Source organism: Orbicella franksi, unplaced genomic scaffold, assembly GCF_964199315.1.
Source record: "Orbicella franksi unplaced genomic scaffold, jaOrbFran1.1 SCAFFOLD_48, whole genome shotgun sequence".
NCBI lineage: Eukaryota > Metazoa > Cnidaria > Anthozoa > Scleractinia > Merulinidae > Orbicella > Orbicella franksi.
In genome coordinates this window covers 55,471-78,242 of record NW_027670710.1, presented here as the reverse complement: position 1 = coordinate 78,242, position 22,772 = coordinate 55,471, and the positions used below count along the sequence as shown (strand labels likewise).

The 22,772-nt window shown below is 38.6% G+C and overlaps 1 protein-coding gene across 5 annotated transcripts; it reads left to right on the top strand.

The window, feature by feature from the left end:
- Window positions 1-622: 622 nt before the first annotated feature.
- Window positions 623-22,438, top strand: LOC145474247 (uncharacterized). Of its 5 annotated transcripts, none has more exons than XM_081455123.1 (12): window positions 623-687; window positions 1,387-1,571; window positions 1,833-1,953; window positions 2,211-2,284; window positions 2,426-2,480; window positions 2,876-2,938; window positions 3,074-3,142; window positions 3,623-8,649; window positions 9,573-9,615; window positions 20,624-20,768; window positions 21,468-22,034; window positions 22,292-22,438. In XM_081455123.1, exons 6-8 carry the CDS (start codon window positions 2,921-2,923, stop codon window positions 5,858-5,860), a joined length of 2,325 nt encoding a protein of 774 aa, XP_081311249.1. In that variant the 5' UTR covers window positions 623-687; window positions 1,387-1,571; window positions 1,833-1,953; window positions 2,211-2,284; window positions 2,426-2,480; window positions 2,876-2,920; the 3' UTR covers window positions 5,861-8,649; window positions 9,573-9,615; window positions 20,624-20,768; window positions 21,468-22,034; window positions 22,292-22,438. The 5 variants fall into 5 exon arrangements, with proteins under 5 accessions (XP_081311249.1, XP_081311248.1, XP_081311245.1 ...); XM_081455122.1 differs by having other exon boundaries at window positions 1,387-1,953; window positions 21,468-21,652; window positions 21,914-22,034; XM_081455119.1 differs by having other exon boundaries at window positions 1,387-1,953.
- The last annotated feature ends 334 nt before the right edge of the window (window positions 22,439-22,772 follow it).

The window sequence follows — 22,772 nt, the reverse complement described above, 5'->3', positions numbered from 1 at the left end:
TATTTCATGCCAACTGCAGTCAGACAGCTTATTAAGGAGTGAATTTATTCTCATTTGAACTCTTAAGAAAGTTGAGAAGTGACTCTTGGATGCCTCTTAATAGGATCTTAGTTTATTCTCAGTGAATTTATTCTCATTTGAACTCTTCATAGAAAGTTGAGAAGTGAATCTTGAATCCCTCTTTAATAGGGGGTGCATGATGAAATATCCAGACTTGCCTTTTGTTGTACATGCCATCAGTGCTTGAAGCCTTAATTTTCAAGTCACTGAAAAAGTGAATATTACTTGATTTGAATGTTGATAGAAAACTGGTAGTGGGCTTGGAGAAATAGTTTTTTTTTTGTTGAGCTTTGGTTTGAGGAGAATTTGAGGATGCATTTTATACGAAACGGACGCCAATGTCGACAGGTACATAGAGTCAGCCTGGTTGAGACATTGTTTTACTTGGGTGGAATGACTGTGTGTAATTTTTAATGAGCTAGGATATTTAATCAATAAATTCTTGTTCTCTCTCTCTTTCTCTCTTTCTCTCTGGGCTCTAGGATGGTCCATATTTGTCCTTACTGCGGTCTGACATCCAGCCTATATCCTCCCCGAGGCATTTTTTCTCCATGTTGGTTTCCAAGTCTGCATGTGAATGATTGCAAGACAAGATGTCCACCGACGACTTCCTTTTTTCCAGTAAAAGTAAGCACTCGTTTGCTGTTTACTACTTGCTTGATGCATAATTTGATGGATCTATTGACTGACTGACTGTGAACTGAATCTGTTGTGAAAACAGTCTATTTTTAATGACTTTTTAGATCACGGAGATTAGTTACCGGTCATGTGATAAAATCTCTTGGTATCTTCAACTAATTTTACGCAATATATTAAGTATCACGCTGTACTAACCTTATCGGTACACAGTAAATACAGCTGTCAATGTTGATCCTTATGAGCGCGTCATTTGAGAATGAACGTGACTCTTTAAAAGCATGGTTCTCAGATCGAAAGCTTTTCGATCATTCCATTCCTGAAGATAGTATCTCTCTTTAAAAGTATGCATTGATAATTTCTTGTCTGGTAGTGAATGCTATACCTTTCAGAAAGATTCAATAAAATAACACTATACAACAGGCTTCGGGAAAGTTTTTAAACTACGGTTTATCACTTCTACCCAATGTGTTTCAAGGTTCTTCTGTTCAATCCGTCCCTTCTTTAAATCGCCTTGTTGAAAGGAATTGGATATGTCCTTCAGTAAACACCCCATTGTTTCAAAAAAGTAACAATGGCTGTTTGGTGTATGCTCTGATCTGTTCCTAGTTTGTATCCACAAGAGAAATGGAAGATGCGATGTGAAGTGCCATGACGTTATCTCACAGATTTCTTCCTTTTTTCTCAAAGCTTTCAGTTCAGTAGTCAAAGCTGGCTTCAGGTTTTAAGACACAGAGCACATTGTGGTCGCTTCATTGATGAACGCGCTAGATAACACTGGGTGATTTGTACCAGCAAGAAGCTCCTTTGCCCTCATTATCTTCTGAATCTCAAGCGAAGAAGGAGCTCGGCTTTACCATAGTCGTCGAGAAAAAGTGAGTTGATTTTGAACCATAAAATAGGTAAACAACATCTTTTACCGACTAGAACAACTGTTCAAGTCGTCAACGCCGGGTTGCTCGTGTTGCTTTCTTGCTGACAAAGAAAAGCCATATTTTTCCTCCACAAAAGCCTCGCCCCTTCCTGTGAGCTATTTATTTTAACTTCGTTTATTTGGCATGTTTTTGCAATGTGAAATTGTGGATAAACTAGAATTTACTTGGAACACTTCCTGATACGCAATTTGGTTTCCTTAGAACACTCTTCCGCAGCTAACACTAAAAAAGAGCGATTCAGTGATGGAAGACTGTTAAAAATGATATTTCTTCACCCCTGGAGTGCTTACTAACAAGGCCGTCAAACAGTCAACAGCACAAAGTAAGAGGGCTTAACAAGATAGAAATAATATACAATGAACTAGAGTAAGGCCATAATACAAGCATTCGAAATCTATTTTTTTACCGCTAAGATTTCAAGCGTAAAATGGGAAATCTGAGTGACGATGAAATATTGAAATGTAGTTCCATAATTAAGGGGGAGTTTAGTAGAGTAGTTTAACACTTAGTTGAGTTGTGCTTAACGTTTATCAAATTCCAGTTAGTAATTAGTGTTTTTGTTATCTTTTTTTCTGCTAGACCTATTTTCCGGATGCGAACAGCGTAAGGCAGCAATACAATCTGGAGGAAAGAATTCCGGCGGCACTTGCTAGGTAAATGTAGTCTTAAAATAAGCTACAAACTAATCAAGGAAGCTTTGTTGTCTTGCAAAGCCAGACTCGAGCCTTAAATGTTGCCTTTTTTAATTGTATTATTTGAAACTCTAAATTTCGATTTTTCTGTTTCTTTTTTAGACCTCGGGCACTTCACGCAATCGGATTACAAACTCCGGTACTTCGCCTGAGGCCGGTAAGATAAAAATCACATACCGTATTTGTTTCATTTCAGTTCTTAGCACTTTAAACAATTGCGCACAGATTACGAAAGCGCCGGTTATAACAACATTTCAGTGCTTAAATACTTAATACTCATCGAAGTAAATGCAAAGCTGTCTGCTATCATTGCTAATTTTGAATGAAATCATTTTAACACCAGCGAAATTCTACAGCTTCTTTATAAATCAAACACCACTAGCGACTTAAGAGCTCTGGTACCGAAATTGTTCTGTGCTAAAATACCCAGCTAGGGAAACAGACTACGTAAATAAGCCATTAAAATTGAGTACCATAATCAGATGATTGAGAGGGAGTTTTGTTCGAACCCTGGTAAATAATAATTTTTTTGTTATTTTTGTTCCCCGCTAGGCCCATTTTTCGGATGGAAACAGCGTAGCGAAAACAACTGGAGAAATGAATTCATTGCACTCGGTGGGTGAATGTAGAGATAAAATTAGTAAGCTTACAGACTAAACTTGGACGCTTTCTCGTGTTGCAAAGTAGCTAACAATGTTGACCTTCTTAATTGTACTATCTGAAAATCTAAATTGCGATTCTGTTTTTTAGACCTCTGGAGCGTTCGACGCAACCGGATTACGAATTCCTGCACCACCTTCATGGAATAGAAGGGAGCCGGTAAGATTCAAATCACATAACTTATTTCAGTTTAAACCAGGTGTTACTAGTTCATCTCAAAAATCCGTCACAGTTAATTAAGTACTCGTGATAACTTTTACTAAATTTCATTGATGAGTAGGTGCCAATCAATTACGAAAGCGCTAGTTAAGCACTTAACTGGTTAAATACTTAACTGGTCATTTAGTAAATGCAAAGGAACGCAGTCACTGCATGCCTAATTTTGAGTGAAATCATTCTTTGATCGGGCGAATTATGCGGTTTTTGCATAAAGCAAACGCCAATGGTACCAAGTGTGATTTATTTCAAAATCAAAATATATTGAAGGGTATTGAGTTTCCTTCTTGTGGGCTAGTGAAAACTCCGAAATATATCACATTTGCGCGAGTGGAGCATAGCGTACACAACTCTGTGGCGCACAGATGAATGAAGTAGGATTTTGGTTTCCAAAAACTAACAGACCTCTCTTTCCCCCCACAGGTAACTTTCCAAAGTCAGTACTCTGTTTCCGAAGAAATAATCCCAATCCAACAGCGGAAAATCGAACCAGTATCATGCTATGGAAGTCTTCACTTCGTCTTCGTTGAGGTCTGCGATAAACTATTTCCTAACATTCCTAAAAGTACGATTAAAAGTCGCATGAGAAATCTTGGTCTTAAGCTGTTGAAGGCGCCTCAAGAAATTCAGAACAAGTTGAGAACTGCTAGACCTTACTTGGCCTGTTACAAATTCCTCTCGCTGATTTCCAAACGAGACGTTGTCATTCTTGAAGCTTATCACGATTCACGCGAAGAAAGAAAGGAAAACTCTAAAAAACTGTATGGACCTTTCTTAAGTAATCTTAGTGATAGTAGCGATACTAACTACACACACGGGGGAGGACAAAATCAGAACGTAGGGGACATTTTTTTAAGGGATAATGTAGAGTCCACTATGCCTCCCATAAAACATGGGTTAAGTACCAATTTCTTAGTAGAAAATCTCTTGAATTCTTCTCCGGGAAGTTTAGCCGTAGAAAAGCCAATGACTGGGTTTTCAGAATCACAGGAACAAATAGTCGATGAGCACATTTCGACAGACTCGGAACCCGAGTCAAGTTATTCCTCGGACAGCGATACCAATTTCGAGTCCTCACCGGACGAAGAAAGCGCTGGCGAACAAGATTATGGCATTGTCGAGCTGTTTCATAAAAAAGATATAGATATAGATTGCTTCCCCGACGTCGTTAAACGTGTGAGTGAAATGAAGGAATTCTTTCAATCAGACTTGAATTTTAAGCGCAGACAGTCCAAACTGTCGGATGTCACGTGGGCGAAAACTTTGGAACGGTTAGTGATCTTTTTGGCTTATTGTTCGCGCACGTTGAAGCTAGACATTCGATTGGAATTGGTGGAAAATATGAATATCGTGGAATCCTTTATCAAGCACATAAAGCATAGCCGGCGAGTTAAGAACAACACTGCTGCCCTTTATGTAATGTCCTTCATAAAGGTTGCGAAATTCCTGCATGCAAACGAGAGTCGCGGAAATTATGACGCAGTGGATAGCATTAGTGATCTTCGCGCCCTTCAGAACCAACTCCTCAGAGAGCATGCTGTTTTGGAATCCACCAAAGAACCTGAGAAGAGAAGGCTGTTTTGGCCGCAATTTCAAGAATTAACCCGTTCCCTTCATCAACAATTCGAAGACGAACTCGATGTGCGACAGAAAGCACGTCTGCACATGAATTTCACACTATTGCTACTTTTTGCGATAAATCCAGGCCGTGCTAAAGAGTTCAGAACCCTTCGCATCGTTACAGATATCCCAGAGAACGAAGTTGATGAAATCGTCGGGAAGCTACCGAACGGAGAGAACTTTATGGTGTTTGCGAAAAACGGAGTCACCCGTCTCGTCGAGAAAGGTTACAAAACGGTGAAAAGATACGGCCCGAATGTCATAGAAATGAGCGAATTTCATTTCGTGGATTTTCATGTTAAGCGTTACGTCGAACGGTCGCGACTAAAGCTCATACCCCGGGGCTGTAGTCATGACTTTTTTTTTGTCAACAACCGAGGCTCATTTTTTAAATCACCGGGATCTTTCTCCAGTTACTTGGCGAAAATCTTTCGGGAGAATCTCGGCTTTCACTGCACAATGAACGAAATGCGACACGCATTGGTGGAAAACTTTAGGTCTAGCAAAGAAAGTTCCGATGTACAGCTGGCAGAAAGCTTAGCTCGTGTCTGTAAGCACAGTTTGCGCACTCAAATGCAGGTCTACGACAAAAGAAGTCAGCAGGAAAGAACGAAACGCGCATTGCACTACCTTAATCAATCAGCAGTTAACGCCATAGTGGACGACGTTCCAGGTACATCTTGCAATGTTGACGACGAAGTCGAGGATGATTCATCAGGGGAAGAACGTGATCTACCCGCTCCTGGAGAAATATGCGCTCTTATACCGGCTGATGCACGAGCTAAATCGCCCGAGATATTCTTGGCTAAGGTTTTAAAGTACAGCGCAGATGGTCAGAGCGTGCGCTTGGCGTGGCTAAAGCAAATAGAAGGCAAGCCAAACCACTACAAGTTTCAGGTTGGCCATTCGGTCTGGGAGGAGAAGGTTTCGAGTCTCATCTACCCACTGGATGTCACTTATAAGCGAGACGAAGGCAGTTATGAGCTTCGGAGTGCCAATAAAGAGATTTATCAACAACTGAAGTCAGCTGTTTCTGTCTAACATCGCATCGAAAATCATTTTCTAGTCATTTTCAGAGAAAAATGATTTAAAAAAAACGTTTTCAAATCATTTTTAGAGTCGTTATAGCAATGTTGACACATAACAGCATGATTCCGTTGACTCTATCCGTTACATCTGAAGTTATAAAAACGAGCAATAGCTATATCTGTGTGATGCTTTTTTTTCAAATTTAGCTGCCTAAATTTTTTTTCAAACCTCGTTAATGAAAACAGAAATAACTTGCATTTGCACTGAATGGAACTCCATTCGTGTCAAATGAGCTTTACGGATTGCTCGCTGCACTAAAAACTTAAGTCAAAAACTGGCATATGGCGCTGAATTGAACGCCATTCGCGTCAAATAAGCCGTGTACGGATTTCTCGCTGTTCTGAAAATCCAAGTCAAAACATGCATGTTCCATTTACCCACGAAATGTCGTGTCAAATCGAGGGTTGCCTGGGATCGTCGGGAGAAACCAAGAGATTTTCTAAGTTATAATACTGCGTTTCCTTAAACTAGCGTCCTGAACATTAATTTCAAATTTCGCCTTTTCGACTGGATCTTGACATCGCCCAAGGCATTGAACGTTAAGTCGACTAACATTTTAGAGGCGGTTGTTATTAGGGCACCTAATTAAGGAAATAGGGAATTAAACTCAGTTGGCGTTTAATTAGAAAACTCTGTTGATTCTCGTCTGAATGTATACAGAAAACAGTTCTGCTGTCCAAAATTTTCTTTGTTTTGTTTGTGATTCAGAGGCAATTAATAATTGGTAATTTCTGATAGAGACCCGAGGACGTACATTGCAATAGGCAATTTATAGAGGGTACCCTGTCGGAATATTAATTCTGATACCTTTTGGTTTCTTTGAGAAGCCATTACTGCCACTGAGCAGAGAAATATTGAGTTAGAGTTTTTTAGGTGAATCTACAAAATTCAGACCCGCAATGGGTAAAAAGCGCAAAAATGTCCAAAGAGATCAACAACGTTTGCAAACTTTTCTGCAAACAAAGTGTTTGATTTGTTACACTCCGGGGCCACTGGCTTCTCGTAGACTTCCTTGTTGCAAGGTTTTTATGCACGAGAGCTGTTTGCTAAAATGTTTTCAGCATGCGAGTACCAGTAAAAGAAAATGCCCCCATTGTAGACAGGAAATTTATCCCATTAATAAGGGCGAACTCGAACCTTCGTGCATTCCGGAGGGAGTTTTCTTATTTCGGTTAGAATTTGAAACGTTCGTTGCTAAGTCTCCTGCTCAAATAGCAGATGAATTATGGGATTTCTTGCCTAACCTAGTACCTCCACCTGGTTGGTCAGACTATCGAAGAATGTGGAGAAGATAAGGAGCTCATTATGAAGAGCTTTAAATTGTCAACTCTTTTTTACACTTTTTAGAATATTTTCCAATATATTATCAAGCAACTTAGCTTCTTTATATAAGTTTAAATACTTTAGTACTGAGTCCTTTTAAACGTTTCGTAGTTTTGTTATTAATAGACTTTCTGGCATGTATATCCATTATATAGCTATTATAATCAAGCGCGTTTGAGTTTGATATGTGCTTATAGTCTGATGACGGAGATGCTCGAACGATTTCTGTATGATCTAGATAAACTAAAACGAAGCAATTTGATTTGTTTCGTGAACGGAGTTAACGGCGCGAGGTCTTTCTTATTGGTTAATCAAATATAGTTCTCTCCGTCTATAATGAAACAGATTGCGAAAACTCGGGAAAACCGCCAGTGTTTTTCCAGGCCATACAGAAATCGCTCTTTAAACTTTTCTTGTTCTCATCATAATTATAGAAATGTGCCCAATGATCAACATTTTGTTTTTCAACACGGCCTGGAGATTAATCAAAAAGGTTTTCATTATTGAGTCGGCTGAGACTGTCTTTTTAAGACGGTCCATTTCGGTTTTTATTGTCATTTTAACGCTTATCTTTTGTTAACAATTGTCGCGTTCTGAACTACGCGCCACAGGAAATCTGTTATCGTTGTTATTAAAGCAAATGGGTTTTAGATAGCGACAAGAATTCATCTGTTGATCATAGGGTCACTACGTTTTTTACTTAGAGAAGACGTAGTATTAGATAGCTTTAGCATTGTTATCTTATCTTTGTTGTCTGCAATGTAAAGGTTACTGAGTTCAAGGAATTAAATTGTGTTGAAAGGACAATTTGTATTAGCAATTTTTGTAAACTTTTCAGGACAGTAATTACATTTAACCTGTGAAATGGGGTAACGCGGTCTTGAACACCTTTGTTCCAGTACCCCCGTTTCAGTTCCGGAAGTTGTCCACTCATGATTCTAGCACAACACCCAGGGGACAAAAAAGCTGTGGAAACACTCGCTTGCGGCTCGCCTTCCCACAGCATTTCTCGTTCTCCCAAACTTCCTCTGGTGTTTCTATAACTCGACAGAAACACGGTACATGTTTTCTATTTCTTGAATGTTACTCGTATGTACCTATATGTTACTCGTATGTATTCGTACGTTACTCGTATGTACTCGTATGTTCTCGTATGTTCTCGTATGTTACTCGCATGTATTCGTATGGTCCTTTCATATCACGTGATCAAACCACATGGGGTCAACAGTCGTGCAACATGGCGGAACGTAACGAAGATTTGCGAAAAGTTTTTCGCTCTTTGAAGTGCGGTACGGAAGCTGGCTAGTATATTTGAGTGTCCTAAGTACGCTAAGTTTCCCTTTTTGCTATCAAAGAGAAATGACTTGAGTCGCAGAGAAGTGGACGGTCGATCTACGTTGAATCACGCAATGAGAAAGGTATTCTTAATAGCCTTGTAATAATTGCTATTTCAGTTACGTTTTTTAATTTTCATCCGACTTTTTTACTTGGTAATGCTATCGTCACATCAGTAAGAATTGACCGTAAAACAAACAAAGCTGTTAGGTCAATGGATGGACTTTATTTTGGTGTTTCTCACCAAAGACAGATTTATAGATTACACCACAACACTTCAATGAAAATTATTGAGAAACATTAATCCCAAATGAAGCACAAGCGTGTTTCATTTGCTCATTAGTTATGCATAGGGCATGTCCAGGCGTCTCCAAGGAAGTTGAGTGGTACTGGACCTCGATTTCTAGGCATTGTGCTTTAATACAATTGTCAAATTCGAGCTAGATCTTCGTTTATATAAAGAGCGAATTTTTATCTTAGCGATATTGACATTTGCGGGTGAGATCGTAACATTTATTAAGTATAGAAACATATCTTTTAGCATAGCGATGTTTCGAATTATTCATTATGCCCCCATATTATTATTTCCCGAATTTTAAGTATAATTTTGGTCTCTTGCTTTTTTTTCTGTGAACACTGAGTGATGGTGTAGTGTAGCACATCAAAACATTCTAACAACTTGGTCAACTGAAATCTTCGAAATTACTCTGATGTGCAGTTTATACCAGTTTTTATTCAGTATTATTTCATAGCAAACTAAAGATTCTTACCGACCGAAAGGTAACTTTGTCACTTGTCTTTCATACCCACATACCTTTGTCACTTTCATACTGATTTGTGGGTGTTAAAAATTATACTAAGCATGAACTTTTCAAGCTGGTAATTCTTATCAGTTAATTAATATACTTATTGTATATATTTTAGGTTTCAAACAAAATCCTAACAGATCCTTTCATCCTTTCATCCATAATGAGAGCTGATCACTGTACATATCTTTATTCCCCAGGGTCCTTATGGATGCCAGCCTCATTGCTGAATGGGCTACCCTGGTAAAATAAAGTTCCTTCCTTACTTTCGTAAATGACCCACTAGCTTTGTACCTTTAAAAACTATTGTTTTATAATAAAGGCTGATTGATTGATTAATTGTCTATAAATCTGCAGTTGTTAACTTAGTTACAACACTATACACACTCCAAGTCACAACTCTAGGTTCCACTCGTGGCTCTTCCACAGATTGACTAAACTACATGAGCTTGTAGTATTGACCAAAATAAAACTTAATCTCGGAAAACGAATTCCACTCTAACAAGCAGCTCAGAGACTGAACCATTAATTTCCAAGTCGCTGAAAAAGTCATGTCCGTCAATTCTAACCATGAGAAGGCACGTGCAATGTATGTCCAGAGAATTTCTTAGTTAATCAACAATAGCAGTAGTAATAGTTTTTAACCTACTCATAGATTTTCATATTTCCATCTTTTAACTAGGTTTTTTTATTCTTTTTAATCATATGCAATTGTAAGAGCATTCAGCATTCTCAATGTGCAATGAGAACCTTTTTATTATTTTAATTATTATTATTATTAATCACACTAGATGTCTTGAGAATTTCTTAGTTAATCAGACCTTATTTCATGCCAACTGCAGTCAGACAGCTTATTAAGGAGTGAATTTATTCTCATTTGAACTCTTAAGAAAGTTGAGAAGTGACTCTTGGATGCCTCTTAATAGGATCTTAGTTTATTCTCAGTGAATTTATTCTCATTTGAACTCTTCATAGAAAGTTGAGAAGTGAATCTGGGATGCCTCTTTTTTAATAGGGCCCGGGGTGCACGATCAAACCTCCAGACATGCCTTTTATTGTACATGCCATGCGGGTTTGAAGCCTTAATTTTCAAGTCAGCGCGTGTGATAGATGTCTGGAGAATTTCTTAGTTAATCAGACCTTATTTCATGCCAACTGCAGTCAGACAGCTTATTAAGGAGTGAATTTATTCTCATTTGAACTCTTAAGAAAGTTGAGAAGTGACTCTTGGATGCCTCTTAATAGGATCTTAGTTTATTCTCAGTGAATTTATTCTCATTTGAACTCTTCATAGAAAGTTGAGAAGTGAATCTGGGATGCCTCTTTTTTAATAGGGCCCGGGGTGCACGATCAAACCTCCAGACATGCCTTTTATTGTACATGCCATGCGGGTTTGAAGCCTTAATTTTCAAGTCAGTGCGTGTGATAGATGTCTGGAGAATTTCTTAGTTAATCAGACCTTATTTCATGCCAACTGCAGTCAGACAGCTTATTAAGGAGTGAATTTATTCTCATTTGAACTCTTAAGAAAGTTGAGAAGTGACTCTTGGATGCCTCTTAATAGGATCTTAGTTTATTCTCAGTGAATTTATTCTCATTTGAACTCTTCATAGAAAGTTGAGAAGTGAATCTGGGATGCCTCTTTTTTAATAGGGCCCGGGGTGCACGATCAAACCTCCAGACATGCCTTTTATTGTACATGCCATGCGGGTTTGAAGCCTTAATTTTCAAGTCAGCGCGTGTGATAGATGTCTGGAGAATTTCTTAGTTAATCAGACCTTATTTCATGCCAACTGCAGTCAGACAGCTTATTAAGGAGTGAATTTATTCTCATTTGAACTCTTAAGAAAGTTGAGAAGTGACTCTTGGATGCCTCTTAATAGGATCTTAGTTTATTCTCAGTGAATTTATTCTCATTTGAACTCTTCATAGAAAGTTGAGAAGTGAATCTGGGATGCCTCTTTTTTAATAGGGCCCGGGGTGCACGATCAAACCTCCAGACATGCCTTTTATTGTACATGCCATGCGGGTTTGAAGCCTTAATTTTCAAGTCAGCGCGTGTGATAGATGTCTGGAGAATTTCTTAGTTAATCAGACCTTATTTCATGCCAACTGCAGTCAGACAGCTTATTAAGGAGTGAATTTATTCTCATTTGAACTCTTAAGAAAGTTGAGAAGTGACTCTTGGATGCCTCTTAATAGGATCTTAGTTTATTCTCAGTGAATTTATTCTCATTTGAACTCTTCATAGAAAGTTGAGAAGTGAATCTGGGATGCCTCTTTTTTAATAGGGCCCGGGGTGCACGATCAAACCTCCAGACATGCCTTTTATTGTACATGCCATGCGGGTTTGAAGCCTTAATTTTCAAGTCAGCGCGTGTGATAGATGTCTGGAGAATTTCTTAGTTAATCAGACCTTATTTCATGCCAACTGCAGTCAGACAGCTTATTAAGGAGTGAATTTATTCTCATTTGAACTCTTAAGAAAGTTGAGAAGTGACTCTTGGATGCCTCTTAATAGGATCTTAGTTTATTCTCAGTGAATTTATTCTCATTTGAACTCTTCATAGAAAGTTGAGAAGTGAATCTGGGATGCCTCTTTTTTAATAGGGCCCGGGGTGCACGATCAAACCTCCAGACATGCCTTTTATTGTACATGCCATGCGGGTTTGAAGCCTTAATTTTCAAGTCAGCGCGTGTGATAGATGTCTGGAGAATTTCTTAGTTAATCAGACCTTATTTCATGCCAACTGCAGTCAGACAGCTTATTAAGGAGTGAATTTATTCTCATTTGAACTCTTAAGAAAGTTGAGAAGTGACTCTTGGATGCCTCTTAATAGGATCTTAGTTTATTCTCAGTGAATTTATTCTCATTTGAACTCTTCATAGAAAGTTGAGAAGTGAATCTGGGATGCCTCTTTTTTAATAGGGCCCGGGGTGCACGATCAAACCTCCAGACATGCCTTTTATTGTACATGCCATGCGGGTTTGAAGCCTTAATTTTCAAGTCAGCGCGTGTGATAGATGTCTGGAGAATTTCTTAGTTAATCAGACCTTATTTCATGCCAACTGCAGTCAGACAGCTTATTAAGGAGTGAATTTATTCTCATTTGAACTCTTAAGAAAGTTGAGAAGTGACTCTTGGATGCCTCTTAATAGGATCTTAGTTTATTCTCAGTGAATTTATTCTCATTTGAACTCTTCATAGAAAGTTGAGAAGTGAATCTGGGATGCCTCTTTTTTAATAGGGCCCGGGGTGCACGATCAAACCTCCAGACATGCCTTTTATTGTACATGCCATGCGGGTTTGAAGCCTTAATTTTCAAGTCAGTGCGTGTGATAGATGTCTGGAGAATTTCTTAGTTAATCAGACCTTATTTCATGCCAACTGCAGTCAGACAGCTTATTAAGGAGTGAATTTATTCTCATTTGAACTCTTAAGAAAGTTGAGAAGTGACTCTTGGATGCCTCTTAATAGGATCTTAGTTTATTCTCAGTGAATTTATTCTCATTTGAACTCTTCATAGAAAGTTGAGAAGTGAATCTGGGATGCCTCTTTTTTAATAGGGCCCGGGGTGCACGATCAAACCTCCAGACATGCCTTTTATTGTACATGCCATGCGGGTTTGAAGCCTTAATTTTCAAGTCAGCGCGTGTGATAGATGTCTGGAGAATTTCTTAGTTAATCAGACCTTATTTCATGCCAACTGCAGTCAGACAGCTTATTAAGGAGTGAATTTATTCTCATTTGAACTCTTAAGAAAGTTGAGAAGTGACTCTTGGATGCCTCTTAATAGGATCTTAGTTTATTCTCAGTGAATTTATTCTCATTTGAACTCTTCATAGAAAGTTGAGAAGTGAATCTGGGATGCCTCTTTTTTAATAGGGCCCGGGGTGCAGGATCAAACCTCCAGACATGCCTTTTATTGTACATGCCATGCGGGTTTGAAGCCTTAATTTTCAAGTCAGCGCGTGTGATAGATGTCTGGAGAATTTCTTAGTTAATCAGACCTTATTTCATGCCAACTGCAGTCAGACAGCTTATTAAGGAGTGAATTTATTCTCATTTGAACTCTTAAGAAAGTTGAGAAGTGACTCTTGGATGCCTCTTAATAGGATCTTAGTTTATTCTCAGTGAATTTATTCTCATTTGAACTCTTCATAGAAAGTTGAGAAGTGAATCTGGGATGCCTCTTTTTTAATAGGGCCCGGGGCACGATCAAACCTCCAGACATGCCTTTTATTGTACATGCCATGCGGGTTTGAAGCCTTAATTTTCAAGTCAGCGCGTGTGATAGATGTCTGGAGAATTTCTTAGTTAATCAGACCTTATTTCATGCCAACTGCAGTCAGACAGCTTATTAAGGAGTGAATTTATTCTCATTTGAACTCTTAAGAAAGTTGAGAAGTGACTCTTGGATGCCTCTTAATAGGATCTTAGTTTATTCTCAGTGAATTTATTCTCATTTGAACTCTTCATAGAAAGTTGAGAAGTGAATCTGGGATGCCTCTTTTTTAATAGGGCCCGGGGTGCACGATCAAACCTCCAGACATGCCTTTTATTGTACATGCCATGCGGGTTTGAAGCCTTAATTTTCAAGTCAGCGCGTGTGATAGATGTCTGGAGAATTTCTTAGTTAATCAGACCTTATTTCATGCCAACTGCAGTCAGACAGCTTATTAAGGAGTGAATTTATTCTCATTTGAACTCTTAAGAAAGTTGAGAAGTGACTCTTGGATGCCTCTTAATAGGATCTTAGTTTATTCTCAGTGAATTTATTCTCATTTGAACTCTTCATAGAAAGTTGAGAAGTGAATCTGGGATGCCTCTTTTTTAATAGGGCCCGGGGTGCACGATCAAACCTCCAGACATGCCTTTTATTGTACATGCCATGCGGGTTTGAAGCCTTAATTTTCAAGTCAGCGCGTGTGATAGATGTCTGGAGAATTTCTTAGTTAATCAGACCTTATTTCATGCCAACTGCAGTCAGACAGCTTATTAAGGAGTGAATTTATTCTCATTTGAACTCTTAAGAAAGTTGAGAAGTGACTCTTGGATGCCTCTTAATAGGATCTTAGTTTATTCTCAGTGAATTTATTCTCATTTGAACTCTTCATAGAAAGTTGAGAAGTGAATCTGGGATGCCTCTTTTTTAATAGGGCCCGGGGTGCACGATCAAACCTCCAGACATGCCTTTTATTGTACATGCCATGCGGGTTTGAAGCCTTAATTTTCAAGTCAGCGCGTGTGATAGATGTCTGGAGAATTTCTTAGTTAATCAGACCTTATTTCATGCCAACTGCAGTCAGACAGCTTATTAAGGAGTGAATTTATTCTCATTTGAACTCTTAAGAAAGTTGAGAAGTGACTCTTGGATGCCTCTTAATAGGATCTTAGTTTATTCTCAGTGAATTTATTCTCATTTGAACTCTTCATAGAAAGTTGAGAAGTGAATCTGGGATGCCTCTTTTTTAATAGGGCCCGGGGTGCACGATCAAACCTCCAGACATGCCTTTTATTGTACATGCCATGCGGGTTTGAAGCCTTAATTTTCAAGTCAGCGCGTGTGATAGATGTCTGGAGAATTTCTTAGTTAATCAGACCTTATTTCATGCCAACTGCAGTCAGACAGCTTATTAAGGAGTGAATTTATTCTCATTTTGAACTCTTAAGAAAGTTGAGAAGTGACTCTTGGATGCCTCTTAATAGGATCTTAGTTTATTCTCAGTGAATTTATTCTCATTTGAACTCTTCATAGAAAGTTGAGAAGTGAATCTGGGATGCCTCTTTTTTAATAGGGCCCGGGGTGCACGATCAAACCTCCAGACATGCCTTTTATTGTACATGCCATGCGGGTTTGAAGCCTTAATTTTCAAGTCAGCGCGTGTGATAGATGTCTGGAGAATTTCTTAGTTAATCAGACCTTATTTCATGCCAACTGCAGTCAGACAGCTTATTAAGGAGTGAATTTATTCTCAGTTTGAACTCTTAAGAAAGTTGAGAAGTGACTCTTGGATGCCTCTTAATAGGATCTTAGTTTATTCTCAGTGAATTTATTCTCATTTGAACTCTTCATAGAAAGTTGAGAAGTGAATCTGGGATGCCTCTTTTTTAATAGGGCCCGGGGTGCACGATCAAACCTCCAGACATGCCTTTTATTGTACATGCCATGCGGGTTTGAAGCCTTAATTTTCAAGTCAGCGCGTGTGATAGATGTCTGGAGAATTTCTTAGTTAATCAGACCTTATTTCATGCCAACTGCAGTCAGACAGCTTATTAAGGAGTGAATTTATTCTCATTTGAACTCTTAAGAAAGTTGAGAAGTGACTCTTGGATGCCTCTTAATAGGATCTTAGTTTATTCTCAGTGAATTTATTCTCATTTGAACTCTTCATAGAAAGTTGAGAAGTGAATCTGGGATGCCTCTTTTTTAATAGGGCCCGGGGTGCACGATCAAACCTCCAGACATGCCTTTTATTGTACATGCCATGCGGGTTTGAAGCCTTAATTTTCAAGTCAGCGCGTGTGATAGATGTCTGGAGAATTTCTTAGTTAATCAGACCTTATTTCATGCCAACTGCAGTCAGACAGCTTATTAAGGAGTGAATTTATTCTCATTTGAACTCTTAAGAAAGTTGAGAAGTGACTCTTGGATGCCTCTTAATAGGATCTTAGTTTATTCTCAGTGAATTTATTCTCATTTGAACTCTTCATAGAAAGTTGAGAAGTGAATCTGGGATGCCTCTTTTTTAATAGGGCCCGGGGTGCACGATCAAACCTCCAGACATGCCTTTTATTGTACATGCCATGCGGGTTTGAAGCCTTAATTTTCAAGTCAGCGCGTGTGATAGATGTCTGGAGAATTTCTTAGTTAATCAGACCTTATTTCATGCCAACTGCAGTCAGACAGCTTATTAAGGAGTGAATTTATTCTCATTTGAACTCTTAAGAAAGTTGAGAAGTGACTCTTGGATGCCTCTTAATAGGATCTTAGTTTATTCTCAGTGAATTTATTCTCATTTGAACTCTTCATAGAAAGTTGAGAAGTGAATCTGGGATGCCTCTTTTTTAATAGGGCCCGGGGTGCACGATCAAACCTCCAGACATGCCTTTTATTGTACATGCCATGCGGGTTTGAAGCCTTAATTTTCAAGTCAGCGCGTGTGATAGATGTCTGGAGAATTTCTTAGTTAATCAGACCTTATTTCATGCCAACTGCAGTCAGACAGCTTATTAAGGAGTGAATTTATTCTCATTTGAACTCTTAAGAAAGTTGAGAAGTGACTCTTGGATGCCTCTTAATAGGATCTTAGTTTATTCTCAGTGAATTTATTCTCATTTGAACTCTTCATAGAAAGTTGAGAAGTGAATCTGGGATGCCTCTTTTTTAATAGGGCCCGGGGTGCACGATCAAACCTCCAGACATGCCTTTTATTGTACATGCCATGCGGGTTTGAAGCCTTAATTTTCAAGTCAGCGCGTGTGATAGATGTCTGGAGAATTTCTTAGTTAATCAGACCTTATTTCATGCCAACTGCAGTCAGACAGCTTATTAAGGAGTGAATTTATTCTCATTTGAACTCTTAAGAAAGTTGAGAAGTGACTCTTGGATGCCTCTTAATAGGATCTTAGTTTATTCTCAGTGAATTTATTCTCATTTGAACTCTTCATAGAAAGTTGAGAAGTGAATCTGGGATGCCTCTTTTTTAATAGGGCCCGGGGTGCACGATCAAACCTCCAGACATGCCTTTTATTGTACATGCCATGCGGGTTTGAAGCCTTAATTTTCAAGTCAGCGCGTGTGATAGATGTCTGGAGAATTTCTTAGTTAATCAGACCTTATTTCATGCCAACTGCAGTCAGACAGCTTATTAAGGAGTGAATTTATTCTCATTTGAACTCTTAAGAAAGTTGAGAAGTGACTCTTGGATGCCTCTTAATAGGATCTTAGTTTATTCTCAGTGAATTTATTCTCATTTGAACTCTTCATAGAAAGTTGAGAAGTGAATCTGGGATGCCTCTTTTTTAATAGGGCCCGGGGTGCACGATCAAACCTCCAGACATGCCTTTTATGGTACATGCCATGCGGGTTTGAAGCCTTAATTTTCAAGTCAGCGCGTGTGATAGATGTCTGGAGAATTTCTTAGTTAATCAGACCTTATTTCATGCCAACTGCAGTCAGACAGCTTATTAAGGAGTGAATTTATTCTCATTTGAACTCTTAAGAAAGTTGAGAAGTGACTCTTGGATGCCTCTTAATAGGATCTTAGTTTATTCTCAGTGAATTTATTCTCATTTGAACTCTTCATAGAAAGTTGAGAAGTGAATCTGGGATGCCTCTTTTTTAATAGGGCCCGGGGTGCACGATCAAACCTCCAGACATGCCTTTTATTGTACATGCCATGCGGGTTTGAAGCCTTAATTTTCAAGTCAGCGCGTGTGATAGATGTCTGGAGAATTTCTTAGTTAATCAGACCTTATTTCATGCCAACTGCAGTCAGACAGCTTATTAAGGAGTGAATTTATTCTCATTTGAACTCTTAAGAAAGTTGAGAAGTGACTCTTGGATGCCTCTTAATAGGATCTTAGTTTATTCTCAGTGAATTTATTCTCATTTGAACTCTTCATAGAAAGTTGAGAAGTGAATCTGGGATGCCTCTTTTTTAATAGGGCCCGGGGTGCACGATCAAACCTCCAGACATGCCTTTTATTGTACATGCCATGCGGGTTTGAAGCCTTAATTTTCAAGTCAGCGCGTGTGATAGATGTCTGGAGAATTTCTTAGTTAATCAGACCTTATTTCATGCCAACTGCAGTCAGACAGCTTATTAAGGAGTGAATTTATTCTCATTTGAACTCTTAAGAAAGTTGAGAAGTGACTCTTGGATGCCTCTTAATAGGATCTTAGTTTATTCTCAGTGAATTTATTCTCATTTGAACTCTTCATAGAAAGTTGAGAAGTGAATCTGGGATGCCTCTTTTTTAATAGGGCCCGGGGTGCACGATCAAACCTCCAGACATGCCTTTTATTGTACATGCCATGCGGGTTTGAAGCCTTAATTTTCAAGTCAGCGCGTGTGATAGATGTCTGGAGAATTTCTTAGTTAATCAGACCTTATTTCATGCCAACTGCAGTCAGACAGCTTATTAAGGAGTGAATTTATTCTCATTTGAACTCTTAAGAAAGTTGAGAAGTGACTCTTGGATGCCTCTTAATAGGATCTTAGTTTATTCTCAGTGAATTTATTCTCATTTGAACTCTTCATAGAAAGTTGAGAAGTGAATCTGGGATGCCTCTTTTTTAATAGGGCCCGGGGTGCACGATCAAACCTCCAGACATGCCTTTTATTGTACATGCCATGCGGGTTTGAAGCCTTAATTTTCAAGTCAGCGCGTGTGATAGATGTCTGGAGAATTTCTTAGTTAATCAGACCTTATTTCATGCCAACTGCAGTCAGACAGCTTATTAAGGAGTGAATTTATTCTCATTTGAACTCTTAAGAAAGTTGAGAAGTGACTCTTGGATGCCTCTTAATAGGATCTTAGTTTATTCTCAGTGAATTTATTCTCATTTGAACTCTTCATAGAAAGTTGAGAAGTGAATCTGGGATGCCTCTTTTTTAATAGGGCCCGGGGTGCACGATCAAACCTCCAGACATGCCTTTTATTGTACATGCCATGCGGGTTTGAAGCCTTAATTTTCAAGTCAGCGCGTGTGATAGATGTCTGGAGAATTTCTTAGTTAATCAGACCTTATTTCATGCCAACTGCAGTCAGACAGCTTATTAAGGAGTGAATTTATTCTCATTTGAACTCTTAAGAAAGTTGAGAAGTGACTCTTGGATGCCTCTTAATAGGATCTTAGTTTATTCTCAGTGAATTTATTCTCATTTGAACTCTTCATAGAAAGTTGAGAAGTGAATCTGGGATGCCTCTTTTTTAATAGGGCCCGGGGTGCACGATCAAACCTCCAGACATGCCTTTTATTGTACATGCCATGCGGGTTTGAAGCCTTAATTTTCAAGTCAGCGCGTGTGATAGATGTCTGGAGAATTTCTTAGTTAATCAGACCTTATTTCATGCCAACTGCAGTCAGACAGCTTATTAAGGAGTGAATTTATTCTCATTTGAACTCTTAAGAAAGTTGAGAAGTGACTCTTGGATGCCTCTTAATAGGATCTTAGTTTATTCTCAGTGAATTTATTCTCATTTGAACTCTTCATAGAAAGTTGAGAAGTGAATCTGGGATGCCTCTTTTTTAATAGGGCCCGGGGTGCACGATCAAACCTCCAGACATGCCTTTTATTGTACATGCCATGCGGGTTTGAAGCCTTAATTTTCAAGTCAGCGCGTGTGATAGATGTCTGGAGAATTTCTTAGTTAATCAGACCTTATTTCATGCCAACTGCAGTCAGACAGCTTATTAAGGAGTGAATTTATTCTCATTTGAACTCTTAAGAAAGTTGAGAAGTGACTCTTGGATGCCTCTTAATAGGATCTTAGTTTATTCTCAGTGAATTTATTCTCATTTGAACTCTTCATAGAAAGTTGAGAAGTGAATCTGGGATGCCTCTTTTTTAATAGGGCCCGGGGTGCACGATCAAACCTCCAGACATGCCTTTTATTGTACATGCCATGCGGGTTTGAAGCCTTAATTTTCAAGTCAGCGCGTGTGATAGATGTCTGGAGAATTTCTTAGTTAATCAGACCTTATTTCATGCCAACTGCAGTCAGACAGCTTATTAAGGAGTGAATTTATTCTCATTTGAACTCTTAAGAAAGTTGAGAAGTGACTCTTGGATGCCTCTTAATAGGATCTTAGTTTATTCTCAGTGAATTTATTCTCATTTGAACTCTTCATAGAAAGTTGAGAAGTGAATCTTGAATCCCTCTTTAATAGGGGGTGCATGATGAAATATCCAGACTTGCCTTTTGTTGTACATGCCATCAGTGCTTGAAGCCTTAATTTTCAAGTCACTGAAAAAGTGAATATTACTTGATTTGAATGTTGATAGAAAACTGGTAGTGGGCTTGGAGAAATAGTTTTTTTGTTGAGCTTTGGTTTGAGGAGAATTTGAGGATGCATTTTATACGAAACGGACGCCAATGTCGACAGGTACATAGAGTCAGCCTGGTTGAGACATTGTTTTACTTGGGTGGAATGACTGTGTGTAATTTTTAATGAGCTAGGATATTTAATCAATAAATTCTTGTTCTCTCTCTCTTTCTCTCTTTCTCTCTGGGCTCTAGGATGGTCCATATTTGTCCTTACTGCGGTCTGACATCCAGCCTATATCCTCCCCGAGGCATTTTTTCTCCATGTTGGTGTCCAAGTCTGCATGTGAATGATTGCAAGACAAGATGTCCACCGACGACTTCCTTTTTTCCAGTAAAAGTAAGCACTCGTTTGCTGTTTACTACTTGCTTGATGCATAATTTGATGGATCTATTGACTGACTGACTGTGAACTGAATCTGTTGTGAAAACAGTCTATTTTTAATGACTTTTTAGATCACGGAGATTAGTTACCGGTCATGTGATAAAATCTCTTGGTATCTTCAACTAATTTTACGCAATATATTAAGTATCACGCTGTACTAACCTTATCGGTACACAGTAAATACAGCTGTCAATGTTGATCCTTATGAGCGCGTCATTTGAGAATGAACGTGACTCTTTAAAAGCATGGTTCTCAGATCGAAAGCTTTTCGATCATTCCATTCCTGAAGATAGTATCTCTCTTTAAAAGTATGCATTGATAATTTCTTGTCTGGTAGTGAATGCTATACCTTTCAGAAAGATTCAATAAAATAACACTATACAACAGGCTTCGGGAAAGTTTTTAAACTACGGTTTATCACTTCTACCCAATGTGTTTCAAGGTTCTTCTGTTCAATCCGTCCCTTCTTTAAATCGCCTTGTTGAAAGGAATTGGATATGTCCTTCAGTAAACACCCCATTGTTTCAAAAAAGTAACAATGGCTGTTTGGTGTATGCTCTGATCTGTTCCTAGTTTGTATCCACAAGAGAAATGGAAGATGCGATGTGAAGTGCCATGACGTTATCTCACAGATTTCTTCCTTTTTTCTCAAAGCTTTCAGTTCAGTAGTCAAAGCTGGCTTCAGGTTTTAAGACACAGAGCACATTGTGGTCGCTTCATTGATGAACGCGCTAGATAACACTGGGTGATTTGTACCAGCAAGAAGCTCCTTTGCCCTCATTATCTTCTGAATCTCAAGCGAAGAAGGAGCTCGGCTTTACCATAGTCGTCGAGAAAAAGTGAGTTGATTTTGAACCATAAAATAGGTAAACAACATCTTTTACCGACTAGAACAACTGTTCAAGTCGTCAACGCCGGGTTGCTCGTGTTGCTTTCTTGCTGACAAAGAAAAGCCATATTTTTCCTCCACAAAAGCCTCGCCCCTTCCTGTGAGCTATTTATTTTAACTTCGTTTATTTGGCATGTTTTTGCAATGTGAAATTGTGGATAAACTAGAATTTACTTGGAACACTTCCTGATACGCAATTTGGTTTCCTTAGAACACTCTTCCGCAGCTAACACTAAAAAAGAGCGATTCAGTGATGGAAGACTGTTAAAAATGATATTTCTTCACCCCTGGAGTGCTTACTAACAAGGCCGTCAAACAGTCAACAGCACAAAGTAAGAGGGCTTAACAAGATAGAAATAATATACAATGAACTAGAGTAAGGCCATAATACAAGCATTCGAAATCTATTTTTTTACCGCTAAGATTTCAAGCGTAAAATGGGAAATCTGAGTGACGATGAAATATTGAAATGTAGTTCCATAATTAAGGGGGAGTTTAGTAGAGTAGTTTAACACTTAGTTGAGTTGTGCTTAACGTTTATCAAATTCCAGTTAGTAATTAGTGTTTTTGTTATCTTTTTTTCTGCTAGACCTATTTTCCGGATGCGAACAGCGTAAGGCAGCAATACAATCTGGAGGAAAGAATTCCGGCGGCACTTGCTAGGTAAATGTAGTCTTAAAATAAGCTACAAACTAATCAAGGAAGCTTTGTTGTCTTGCAAAGCCAGACTCGAGCCTTAAATGTTGCCTTTTTAATTGTATTATTTGAAACTCTAAATTTCGATTTTTCTGTTTCTTTTTTAGACCTCGGGCACTTCACGCAATCGGATTACAAAGTCCGGTACTTCGCCTGAGGCCGGTAAGATAAAAATCACATACCGTATTTGTTTCATTTCAGTTCTTAGCACTTTAAACAATTGCGCACAGATTACGAAAGCGCCGGTTATAACAACATTTCAGTGCTTAAATACTTAATACTCATCGAAGTAAATGCAAAGCTGTCTGCTATCATTGCTAATTTTGAATGAAATCATTTTAACACCAGCGAAATTCTACAGCTTCTTTATAAAT

What these genes read in the sequence shown, in the direction of transcription:
- LOC145474247 (XM_081455123.1), top strand. An exon ending in CATGGAATAGAAGGGAGCCG is followed by an intron (nt 3,143 to 3,622) that starts GTAAGATTCAAA and finishes TTCCCCCCACAG; the next exon opens with GTAACTTTCCAAAGTCAGTA.